Source organism: Puma concolor, chromosome C1, assembly GCF_028749965.1.
Source record: "Puma concolor isolate L17-30 chromosome C1, mPumCon1.1.hap2, whole genome shotgun sequence".
Lineage (NCBI taxonomy): Eukaryota > Metazoa > Chordata > Mammalia > Carnivora > Felidae > Puma > Puma concolor.
The window spans coordinates 23,921,246-23,933,667 of record NC_141674.1 but is presented as its reverse complement, the minus strand read 5'-3'; the positions used below and the strand labels follow the sequence as shown (position 1 = coordinate 23,933,667).

The window sequence follows — 12,422 nt, the reverse complement described above, 5'->3', positions numbered from 1 at the left end:
CTCCACCCGGGGCTAGATCTCCCCCTTGCCCCACCCTGAGTCCCGCCTCTGCTTGCCATCCTCCGGGGACAGCTCAGTGCCCTTCCAGGAAACAAGCTTCCTCTTCGACAAGCAGCACTTCTTCCTGATGGGATGCCAAATCCTGCCACCTTGAAAACACCACCCATGACTATGGTTTTCTGTCTTGGGCCACCCAGAACCTGTATCACCCCTTTCTGCATGCCAAGCTTCTAGATACCTGGAACGTGCCACCATGTGTCCCCCGGGCCTTCGTTCCCTGGGCTGGGTGGTCCCGGGTGCTTCAGCAGCTCTTCCCTGAGCACTGCTCACCTGGGTATCCTGGTCCTCTGAATTTTCTCCAGCTCATCCGAATCCCCCCCAAAAGGAGGCCTCGGGCCCACCAGGGGACTAAGTTCAGCCAGCAGGGTAGAGTAGAAATGAGGCCATTAGGGGAAGCTTCTGTTGTTTCTTTGCTCCCACTGAGCCAAGTGTCTACTGAAACCTGCCTCTAGAGTGGTGCCAATCATAGTGTCAGCCTTGTGCTAGGCCAGGGCCGAGGAGCCCCAGGCCTGGGTTCGTCCCCGTGGGTTGGTCCCTGTGGGTAAGTGGTTCCGAGCTCGGGTCCAGCCCTCACACCTCACTCTGCCCACTGGACCTCCGAGCCTGGCTACACGAAACTCCACACACAGCTTTGGATCCTAAGGCCAGCGGGAGTGCGGAAGGAGAGGGCAGCCCGTCCCGCCTGGCAATGACCGCACATCTGTGAAAATGGCCACGAGCGCCAGGTTGGTGAGTCATCCAAGGGGTGGATGACATACTTAGGCCGTACCTTCCACCTGCTCTTGGAAAGCGTGATGTCTAAGAGGAGGGGTGTGAAAGCATTCCCGGGCTGGGCCCCTGGCAGGACCGTGCCTTCGCCCCATTTCTGGACGGGTGAGGTCAGAGGGAGCCCGAAGCTCCATTAATCAAGTTAAGCAGAGCCGGTGGTGCGCACGGCCGAGCCGGCCCCTGCCAGATGCCTCCCACCCTCTCAGCAGAGCGGTGCTTCAGACTGCACTCCACTTCCTGCTCTGGCAACGGGGATCGGGGCCTCTGGCAGCCCTCTAATCATCCTGGTGGCAGACGGAGCATGTCTGCGGCTTTCTCTTTTTATCCTGTGAGTTCAGAGAAAGTAAATGCGAGCCCGATTTCCAAGAAGGGGAAGGTAACAGTAAATCAGTCTGTGAACCCTGCTGTCTGCCCACCGCTCCCCGCCCCGCACACTGCTGCCGCCATCTCCCTTACCTCCCAGAGGCCGCCAGGCCCAGAAGCGGACAGATGTGGCAAGGATCTGGGTCCTGGGCATTGGAGGGTTGGCACCGCCTGAGGGGGCGGCACCGCGTGCGCTCTGAATCCTGGCTAGGAGCCCCTCTGGGATCCAGTGTGTTGGGGGTGGGGGGTGGGAGCGGTCAGCAGATACTAGCATTCCAGTGCTGCCTGTCTGCTCCCCTCCCCCAAGCTTCCCCACCTTCTCTCTCCTCACCTAGGCAGCACAGATTTTGTGCAATGACAAGGAAAGGGAACATTCAGTGCCAGGCTTTTAATTACAATTGCTTCAGGCTGCTGGCCTCCATGCCAAATGGCCACATGGAGAGTGTTCTATCACACCAGAAAGCCAACAGAGTCCAGTCTATGGTGTGTGCACCAGGCGCCTGTTCCCGCTGGGAGAAGGCTGGATGGACCCAGATTAGTTCGCCCGGGCCTCAGAACAACTGGGCTTTAGCCGGAGCCACTCGGCCAGATGGGAATACCTGCCGGGACCCTTGCAGCAGACTCCAGGGAAGGCCTGTGATTGGGTGGGAGGGGGATCTTTGGGAGGAAGGCCAGGCTGCGGAAGGACGATGGGGATGGATGGTACCGTGGGGCACAGCCACTCGAGAGGAATATGATAATCCTATCCATGACACTTCCCAATCTACAAAAGGCTTTCCGCTTTCTCGAGCATGCTTAATCCTCCCATCAATCCTGCTTAGGAGACAGGGCTCAGAGAAGGGAAGTCACTTGCCCAGAGTTAAACAGGCAGAAAACCAGGTCTGGAGCCCCAGCCTCCCCCCTGCATCCAGCAGTCTCCACGAGGAGGTGGGTCCCCCAGGAGCCAGAGGAGCAAGCCCAAGGCTTGCACACCCTGCCGCCACCAGGGCAGCCCTCGCTCAGGGCAGCACCGTGGTGACACTGGTGAGCACCACGTGCTCAGGGACTTTGGAGACGGAGCACCGGCTGTGCAAGGAAAAGGACTTGTGGCTGGCAGAGGAGCGGGGGCTGGGGGCCTTCGGAGAGCCGCAGGGACCCAGGCCAGGCAGGCAGCAGGAGAAGGCGGCCTTAAACTGCTCCCGGAATTTGCCTTGGTTGGAGACAGAAGACACAGCCATAAGGAGATGGACGAAGCAGGAAGGGCCTTGGGCCCAGGGACACCCACGCAGCTCCAGCCAAGCTGCCTGTGAGGGGGCGGGAGGGCGGAGCAGAGCTGGGATGGAGAAAGCCCGAAGGCGACCTCGTCACTGCCAGGGAGAGTGAGGACAGAGGCCCTGGAGCAGTTCCCAAGGAGAAATGCAATTTTCATCTGATTCCTTGACTGCGCTCTGGCTCTGAGCCGGGCTTAAAACGTGGTGTCTGGCTCAGGGGCCTGGGGCCACCTCTGCCCTCCTTGGCGAGTAGGTGGAGGGGCTCAGGCCCCCCAGCCGGGGCTAGGCTTTCCCTACCTGTGCCCCATGGTGATGGAAAGAACAGCAGCAGCCTGCACAAAGCACGGTGCCAGGCACCCCTGCCTCCCCCCCCGCCCCCCTCTCATCCCAGCACCCTGAGAGGCTGGCAGCTTTTATCCTCACCTCACAGGGGAGCTGCATAGAGGTGCAGAGACTTGCCCGAGGTCACCCAGCCAGAGTTCAGGCCTGGTTCTCATTCCAGAGCCCTTCGCTTCAAGGGGAGGACAGAGTAGGGAAGGAGGGACTACCACAGCCACCTCGGTCAGCCAAGGGACACCAGGGAAATAGATTATGTCCAGAGCAGAAACCTCCTTGACCATGCTTCTGTGGGGCCCCAGTGGAGGGCTGGGCACACAGTAGGTGCTCAGTTAATGCAACCCAGACAGGAAATGCCCAGCAAGAAGTCTGCTGCCGCCTCTGCCGCAGCCCTTATCTCTTCTGTTCTCCCCTCTGAGCTCCGGGAATACTTCTTCAGTCTCAATGAGGGTTGTGGTACAGACCCCTGGCCCCTCCTTCTTCAGCCTTTCAACTTTTCTCAAAGATTACTTGTGCCCAGGCTTGAACAGCCATCTGGACCAGTTTGTTATGCCTAGTTCTGGGGCCAGACGTCTTGTGAGCCACTCTTCTGCTGAACCCAGGTGGGTCCGAGGGTGGAGGTGTTACCATCCCGGGACTGGGAGGTCCAGCGAGGGGTGCAGAGGTCCCAGCGAGGGGTGCAGAGGGGAGTGGCCTGGGGTACGGCTGGGGGAGTGGAGACGCGGGGACTTCCAGAGAGGGGACAAGATGGCTGGTCTTGGGGGCAGGTGGATCCAGGGAAAACCCCTCTGTATTCTGGCCACTCTGCCTGTACCTGTCTAGCTGGGCATAGGGAAACCCTTTCCTGGCCCTGGGCCGTCTCTGCTGGTGACCCTCCCTTCCCCCGATGACTCAGTTACACAGTCACCTTCCCAGGCAGGCACTCCCGGCACCTCTTCCCACAGGCCTGGCTCCTTCTGGAGCCTGTGTTGGCCAGACCGGCCGACTGGAGGTCCCGCTGTGCAGGCACCAGGCGGGGGTGGAGGTGAGCTGGCCTAGCCCCTGCCTTTCCCACCCCCTCACTGGTCTGCATAATCTGTACAACTGGATCCGGGCCGCCGGTGGGAGTGAGGCCCGCCTTCCACTCAGACCAGGGCTCCTGGGCAGGGCCGAGTCTTTCCTGATGCGGGTTCCCAGAGCAAGCTCACGACGATCCCCAGGAGGGATTAGGGGCCATCCCTTTATTCAGCCTGGATTGGGGGTTGGCAGCCTGTTGTCCTGGGCACCGCTGCCACCCTCGGTCGCCCCGCCTCCCCAGCCCACTCACCACTGAGGAAGTTGTAGATGATAGGATTGGCTGCGCTGTTGGCATAGACCAGCCAGTGGGAGAAGGTGAAGCAGGCGTAGACGGCCTCTCGGTCACTGGCTTGGCGGAACATCCCAAACACCCTAGGGCCGAGGGGACCACAGTCAGAAATGGGGTAGATGTGTGTGCATGTGTGCAGGTGGGGCAGGAGTCGCTACCCTCATCTAAAAGACAGGAAAACCAAGGCTCAGAAAGGGAAAGTGATTTGCCCAAGGTCACACAGCCCGGAAGCCGCCACGCACACACACACACCGAGATCGGCTCCTGACGAGCAGCCCGCGCTCCTTCCCTGCACCCTGCGGCCCCTCACGTGCCAAGCCCCGTCTTCCCTCCGCTTCGAGCCCTGTCCCTCCAGACGCCTGTGGGGCCTCGTCCCTCGGTCTCTCCCTTCCTTCAGATCTCTGCCAGATGTCATTTCCTCAGATGAGCTTTTTTTTTTTTTTTAAAGATCGTATCTTAAAACACATACACACACACAACCGCACCAACTCCTGTCACCATCGCTATCCTCTTTCCCTATTTTATTTGTCTTCATAGTAGTCTCACTGCCTGCCAGTACAATAGAGACTTATTTCTCTCTCCCGCTAGATGTAGCCTCCACGAGGGCAGGGACTTTGTCCTGTGGTCACTGTTCCCAGCCCCTGCGATCAGATGGCTGGGTAACTAGACGGAAGAATCTTCACAATAGCCCTGGCAGGCCAGGACTGTTATTATTCACGTTATATAGATGAGAACTTGAGGTTCGGAGGCTTGGAGAAGAGAGATGACCCACCCCAAGGCCACACCGTGGGTGAGTGCCCGAGCCGGTCTTCCTGCAAAGCAGAGAGAGCCCCTTCCTCCGGGACCACACCCACCCCCCCCTTGTGCTCTCACCTCTTGAGGACATTGAGGACACTGATGGGCAGGTAGCAGAGGGCAAACACCAACAGCACCACCATCAGCATCTTGGCCGTCTTCCTGCGAGCTCGCACCTGCTTCACCTCGGCCAGGAAGGCCCGGGCCCGAGGCGGGGGCTCTGTGCTGGGGCCCTGTCCCTGGTCCTCCGACTGGTCTGAGGGCCGCTTCCAGTTCCTCACCAGGGCCGAGGTGGTGCCAGGGATCTGTCCAGCACACACAGAGATGGTGGCGGTGGGCAGAGCTCCCGGGGAGGGTCTTTCCCCTTTGCCGGGTCCCGCCCCCCCGGGGTGGACCCTGGGGCAGGGTGCAGGTGGGCGAAGGGAACAAACGCTCTCGCCGCCATGCGAAGAAACCTAATATTCACGACGAAGACTGACACTCCGGACTGGAGGGTGAACAATGCACTTTCACTTTCCATTAGCTCATTGTGAGCCCACCCACAACGTGCCTTCTGGGAAGGTGTCACTGGCCCTTAGTTAAAAATGACGCAACCGAAACTCAGAGAGGCAGAAGACTCTAGATCATCAGCTCCTGTTGTGGGTGGGGGTAAGGGCGGGGGATGAGTTGTGCCTCCCCCTGGCCTGTGCCTGACTGTGGGGAGGCCTGGGCAAGGGGTGAGCAGGTGGGCAGCTCGGAATGGCCTGGACCTCAGAGCACAGTCCCTGCCTAGGTCAGTGACCGGAAGCCTACGAGCGTTGCAGGCTCCCGGAGCAGCCATAGATATCCTTGAAGTCTCACACTACTGGACACCTAGATCACCCCCCACCAGAGGGGCGCGGGGCTACAGCTCAGGAAACTGGGGGTCTAGGGCCAGCTCAGCCACCCGCGAGTTACGTGACCTTCCTCGATCGGCTCGCTTTCCCTCTCTGAGCCTCAGTTTTCTCATCCATTAGATGAGCACAGTGACTCTCGCCATCCTGACTGGGGAGCTGTTAGGGGTGGATGGTTAAGTGCTGGCAGACTGCGGGCTGGTCACGTTCTGGTCTGTATCCTCTCATTGCCCAAGCACGGGACCCAGAACTTGGTCCTGCTGGTGCCAGGAACTTCTGAGCAATTCTCTCCCCCACACTCCACCCCAGACAGAACCTGCTGTTGGTCAGTTGAGATGGTTGTGAAGACATTCCTGCTACTAGAACGATGATTAGCTATTAGATACTGAAACTGATATTAGTCACTATCCGGTTCCAGGGGAGGCACTAGCACTTTGGCCTTGACCTTGCCATGTCCCTAGGCCTTGCCTCTCTCTGGTTGCAGCCAGGATGGCATGTTCTGAAAGCACAGGACTGTCTATTCCCTTAGACCAGTACCCCCGTCCCCTCCCAGCCCGGACAGTGACACCAGAGTGGGCCTCACCTGGCGGCCCCAGAGCTTGCGGAAGATCTGGAAATAGGCCATGGCCATGAGGCCCAGCGGGGCCAGGTAGGTGACAATGAAGAAGCAACTGTGGTAGATCTTGGGATAGAGGTCATCTGTAGGGGTCAAGAGATAAAAGGGCTGGACCCACTGTGGGAGCGTCCAGCTTGTCGTGCTTAGCAATGCCACCCTCCCCCAACTAGAGCCATGGAGCCCAAGCAAGTGGCAGGGCCTGATACAGACACCGTGGCAGAGAGACCCCGCAGCTGCCCGGCCTGGGGGTATCCATTCTGGAGGGACTCCTAGCAGATGTCTAGACTCGAGGAGGTACCCACCCTGGAGGTATCCCTGGTAGGTGGCTGTTCTATGGCATCCATGAAGGGGTTATACCCACCCTGGGAGGGTAGCCGGTAGAAGGCTACTCCAGGGTGTCCTTTTGGGAGACACCCACCCTGGGGGAGCCCACCCCAGAAGTACACGGACAGACACCTGCCCTAGGGGTATGTGCCCCAGAGGTGCCCATTTCAGGGATGCCTGCTCAAGGCTCCCGCCGTTACCTGCCCAGTGTTCATCACAGACCGAGAAGAGCCGGGTGCGGTTGGCTAGCTCGGGGAGCACGCTGCGGCATTCCATGACGGCGGCCTGGGGCACCATGACAGCCAGTGACACAGCCCAGATACCCAGGATGGAGCCACGGGCACGCCGGGCGGTGCTCTTGAACAACAGCGGGTGGCAGATGGCATACCAGCGGTCCAGGGCGATGAAGCTGAGAGTCAGCACTGCCACCGACACAGACACGGCCTGCCCCATGGGGACAGGACGTCAGCTTTCTGGGAGGCCACCCACAGACGTGGGGTGAGGGACGGGGCTCCGAGCTCCGAAATACCAGGCAGCCAGGGGTGGTGCGCGTCCTGACCGCGCCACTCACTGGCTGGGCGCATGTGGGTAGATCACTCACCCTCCCTGAGCCTCATCTGCAGGACGGGACCATGTCAGCCACCTGGAGGGATTCTTATGAGAATCCATGAAATAAATCATGGATGGAAAACGTCCAGGTCGAGACCTGGCCCCTACTGGGTGCTCCTCTACGATGAATAACTTACGCTCATGGAAACTACTCCATGCCACTGTTCTCTTTATCCTCACCACAACCCCGTGATGTGTACTCGCACCCCCGTGTCACAGATGACGACACTGAGGCACAGAAAGGTTAAATAATTTGCCTGAGGTGAATGTCCTCACCGCTCCCCCCCCCCCCACCCACCCTGTCTTTATTCTCAGGGTTGCCGGGGTTAATCCATTGAGCGGAAGACCTGAAAACGATGGAAATCCGAGAGGCATTTCTCTCTGCCCAGGATGCCATCCCTTCCCCAGGCCGTTAGGAAAGAGCCTCGTCCTGGGAGGCAGACACAAGCCTAGGCCAGAGGTGAAGGTGGGCACTGCCTCCAGGAGAGCACTCCCCCTGCGCTCTGGGGTACGAGGAGAGGGTCGAGGGGTGCAGCTGAGGGGCCATTCTGGCCTCTGGTCAGCCCTCTTTCCACCCCACCAACCCCATCTGGACATCCTGATTCCCACCTCTGGGGAAGGGAAGGCCCTGGCCAGGGATGGTAGGGGAGGGGGGATACTTTCCAGCGACCCCCGCAAACCAGCCCCCTTGAAATCAAAGAACAGGCTCAGCGTGCATCTGCGTCTGTCACCACGGGCTTGTGCCTCTCTCCTCCACTGTGTCCCAGGCGCCTGGAGGTGACTGTACATGTGTCCACACATGGCTGTGTGGGGGAGGGTCTGCGGGTGTGACCAGGAGGGGATCTCTGCAGGGGGAGTGTGTGGGGCTGTGTCTGTGTCCTCAAGTGTCAAGCCTCATGGCCTGCCCCCGCTGATAATAGAGAATGACAGTGCAGAGGAACCGAGCCACCGTGTCCTGTCTGAAAGGCAAGTCTGAGGGTCACTGAGGTCTAGGCAAGGCCGTGGTTTCTGGACTTGGGATGACAGAGGGGTGACGAGCAGCACCCGGGCAGAGCTCACCTGGAGATAGGGGATGACCTTGCAGAGGGCGTGACCGAAGAGCCAGGACTCAGTGATGTCCACCAGCAGGCTGGCTGGCAGGCAGATGGCTGTCACCAGCACGTCAGCCAGGGACAGGTTGACAATGAAGTAGTTGGTGACCGTCCTCATGTGGTGGTTCCTCCACACGGCCAGGCAGACTGCAGGGCAGGTGGGGAGGTGGGAAGAAGAGGAGGAGGTGAAGCCAGGGGCAGAGCCACGCCCACCCTAGCCAGTGTCTCTCCCCCACCAACCCCCCCCCCGCCACGCTACCCAAACCATCCCCCACACTACCCAGCCAAGGGAAGGTAGGGGAGGGGGAGAGAGAGAAGTGAGGCCCAGGACCCCTTCCAGTCCCCAAGGGAAATCCGCAGCACCACAGGAACCTAAACACCTACCCAGCGTGTTGCCCACCAGGGCCACAAGGAACACAGCCACGTAGGCAGCGATGAGGACCCACTCGTACTGCTTCGGGTACAGATAATCGCGCCACAGATAGCGCAGGAACTCGTCTTCGTAGTCAGGAGGCACCGGTGACGGTTCCCCACCACCAGTGGGGGTCCCCGTCTGGGCCCCTGGGGTGGCTGAGGGCTCCATGAGCTCAGAAGCTGCTGTAGCCGAGGGGCATCCTGGGCTCTGCAGAGGGAGGGGAGCCCTGGCCTGGCCTCAGCCCACTTCCCTTGCACCTAGGTCTCTGGGGTCCCAGCCCCAAACCTCCTGAAGAAAGGAGGGGAGGAAAGAAGAAAGAACATTAGGAGTGTGCCAGGCAATTAGCATATAAGCTCCCTCTTAATTCTCACAGTGCTGTTAGGTTACAGTGAGCCCGAAATAGATGGAGAAAGACAGATGTGGCTCGCATCTCAATTTCATGCAAGTTGCTCTTGGGTAACTTACGTCGCCCTTTTCAGCCTCGGTTTCCCCATCTATCCAAAGGAGTAGTAATCACCTGCCTCACAGGGCCACGGTGAGGGGTAGTGAGGTCTAATGCATGTCTAGGGCTTTACCCACTGAGGGGGGGCGGGGAGAGCCGGCTTCAGGGTCGCCTGGGGCTACCATTAGAGAACCCTGCTTTGCAGAAGCAGCTCAGAGGGGTTGAGCCCCTTGCTCAAGGTCACCAAGCTACTATGCCAGGTCTGTCTGAATCCACCAAACACCATAGATTTGTGAGGGGAAGCCATCCCGATGGCAAATGTTCTCTCCTGAGTCAGTTCACAGGCCTGAATTTTTTGGTTGAAAAAATGGTCAAGGGACGCGTTAGAGACCCAGGGCCCGCCCCCCACCCGCCAGACCTGGACCCTCCCGGCTAGGATACACACACACACACACACACACACACACACACACACACACACACGGGAGAGGTGTAGGGAGGAACCCACCACCTCCCCGGAAGCCAGAGAAGAGCCCCAGGCTCAGCGGCCAGGCCCCTCAGACCCCCGGGGCCGCGATGCGCCCCGACGGCCGCCAGGGGTCGCTGGGCCGGCGCGCAGGCCGCTCTCTCCATTCATAAATCGGGCCTCGCTCCCCGCCCCTCCTCTTTCGCTCAGACCCCTCCTTCCCAAGGCTGGGCAGGGACGACCCCGGACGTGTGTGGGAGGGTTGCCGGGCCCCGGTGACCGCTGGGGGGAGGGCGAGGGGGGCTCCTTCGTACCCCCTCCCAGCGCCGGCGAGCCCACTCCCTCAGCGGGACCTCCCTGCACCTCGGGCGCTGTGGGAGGCTGCGGGGAGTAGGTGGGGGAGCGAGGGCGCTAGGGGTTCTGCAGAAGCCTGCCGGGAGGAGGGCACTGCCTACTGGGGACCCCGCCTCCCAACACCCAGGTTTTGCCCCGAGACTCCTGGCCCCCGCCGAGGGTCCTTTGGAACCCCCACCCCGGGCCTGGGGATCCCCCAAGCCCCGCACCTGTTGGCTCCGGGACCCTGGCGTCCTCGGCTGCTGGTCCCCGGACTTTGCACCGGGGACTCCGCCTCCCTGCCCGGAAGGTCGGGCTCCAGGGGCCCGGGCCGGGGGAGGGGTCCGGGGAAGCCCCCTCCCAAGGCTGCGCTGCCTGGGCTCGCTCTGCTGGGCGCGAGCCGCGGCTCCAACGCGGGCTCTGGCTGGGCGCGGGCTCCGCCGGCCTGCGCGCCGCGGGGAGGTGGGGGGGGGGGGGCGGCCGGGCGGGAGGGGCCGGCGGGGAGGGGAGCCCCCAGCGGGTCTCGGCTTCACGTCGCTCAGCCCGAGACTGGGAGGGCGGGGGAGACGCTCGTTCCTCCTCGTCTGCCACTTCTTGCTTCCATCCCACCTCCATTCACGCGTCCGTCCGTTCATTCATACGTTCGCGTTCAGTCGGCATTTACGCCTCCGGTCCCTGGGCGTTCAGAGCGCACCTACTGTGTGCTGGCGGGCCCTGGGCAGCTTCGGAGGGCCACAGCGCGGAGGCGGGGGGGGGGGGGGGTCCCAGCGCCAACTCTCCTCGCGGCCTCACCTAGCTCACGAGGATGATGGCACAGGTGGGTCACAGAAGTGAGAGCCGGTGCCTGCACCGCCCCCGGCCAGGCTCCGGCTGCAGCTGCTGCAGTGAGCGCCCTCCTCGTCCATCTCCCAGCGCGCCCCCCCTCCTGCCCCGTTCTATCTGCCCCCCTCCATCCTTTTCCTTGGTACCTACTTTAACCCCCTCCCAAGATGTATGGATGGTAGGTGGGGGCAGGAAGAGGGAAGCCAGAGGGGCTGACTAATTCAACAAACACGTACTAAGCTGTGTGCCAGCCAATGGGCTAGAAAAACACAGCTGCCACTTGCATAGGCCCCACCATGCATGATCTCACTCATTCTTCAGGCCAATCCGGGGAGGTAGTTGCTATTGTCCCCATTTTCCGGATGAGGACACTGGACTCACTGGGTTCAGTGGCTTGCTCGAGGCCACACAGCAGAGGCAGAGGTGGGGTTCAGGCCTGTGATTCTCTCTGGGTTTACCCACCTCGTTGCCGGACAGAGGCGCCCAGGCGGGCTGGGGGTGGGAGGCTCCCAAGCCAGCAAATATGCTATCGCACGAGGATTGCTGTGAGGAGACCCAGAAGGACAGACTGCTTCAGCCGGGGCATCAGGACAGACTTCCTGGAGCGAGAACACGGGGACCTGAAAAATGAGAAGGTAGCCTTGCAAGGGGGATTGTGGTGGCCCCAGAGAGGGTTCCAGGTAGAGGAAACAGCAGGTGCAAAGGTATGGAGGTTGGGCGTTTCAGGAACCACAGGTAGGCCACGAGTGACCCCCCGGGCATCAGGCAGCCACCTTGGCTGTGCCTGCCTCAGGACAGGACCTTCCTAACACATCAGATCCCACCATTCTCTGTCACCTTAGGAGACTCACACTCCTTCGCTCCCTGGAGGTGATTCCTGAGATGTAGCCTCCATCTTCCCTGTGGCAGCCAAAGTCCTTTCTCAGAAGAGCTGGAGATGGACCATCAGGGCCCAGAGTGTGTGAGAGGGGAGCTGGAGGAACACAGGGGACAGGTCAGTGACCTTCACCTCCCCAGAACAGGAGGAGAAGTGAAGCTGACCCCATGGCACAGCACTGTCCCTGGGCAGGATGGGTGCCGGGTCATAGCGTCCCTATGGTTCTGGCGCTCTGTCCTGCCTGCCTGGGGTGCTGGCAGAGGCAGGGGAATGGATGAGGGGACTCGAGACAGAAGTGCCTGGTTTGTGTCTCTGAGTGTGTGCGTGAGTGGAGAACAGGCTCTGGGGTGGTGACGTGGGGGTCACCTGGGTGAGATGTGTCTGTATGGGGCTTTGCTTTGTGCGGTTGTGTCCATAAGGAATGTGTGTGTGTGTGTGTGTGTGTGTGTGTGTGTGTGTGTGTGGAGGGGGTGTCTGTCTCTCTGTGTGTCTGAATGTGCAGTTGTGGCTCTGAGGAGCACAGGCCTCCCGGCATGTGCCCCTCTGAGCGTGGGAACGTGAGTGTGCGCATGCCTTTGTGTCCGCAGCACCGCGACTGTGTGTTTGTGGGGCTTGGTATGTCTGCCCCCACAGCGATG

The 12,422-nt window shown here is 60.7% G+C and overlaps 1 protein-coding gene across 1 annotated transcript; it reads right to left on the bottom strand.

The window, feature by feature from the left end:
• Window positions 1-1,564: 1,564 nt before the first annotated feature.
• HCRTR1 (hypocretin receptor 1) lies at window positions 1,565-10,485 on the bottom strand. Its single transcript, XM_086716292.1, has 8 exons — window positions 10,316-10,485; window positions 8,814-9,132; window positions 8,398-8,576; window positions 6,930-7,173; window positions 6,373-6,488; window positions 4,996-5,222; window positions 4,084-4,205; window positions 1,565-2,380 (listed from the first exon to the last, which is right to left on the bottom strand). The coding sequence occupies exons 2-8, from the start codon at window positions 9,010-9,012 to the stop codon at window positions 2,190-2,192; spliced, it is 1,278 nt and encodes a 425-aa protein (XP_086572418.1). The 5' UTR covers window positions 9,013-9,132; window positions 10,316-10,485; the 3' UTR covers window positions 1,565-2,189.
• Window positions 10,486-12,422: the final 1,937 nt, after the last annotated feature.

What these genes read in the sequence shown, in the direction of transcription:
- HCRTR1 (XM_086716292.1), bottom strand. Translation starts at nt 9,012, where the DNA reads ATGGAGCCCTCAGCCACCCCAGGGGCCCAGACGGGGACCCCCACTGGT. An exon ending in GCAAGCTCTGGGGCCGCCAG is followed by an intron (nt 5,223 to 6,372) that starts GTGAGGCCCACT and finishes TGTGCTGGACAG; the next exon opens with ATCCCTGGCACCACCTCGGC. An exon ending in CATCTACAACTTCCTCAGTG is followed by an intron (nt 2,381 to 4,083) that starts GTGAGTGGGCTG and finishes TCTCCAACCAAG; the next exon opens with GCAAATTCCGGGAGCAGTTT.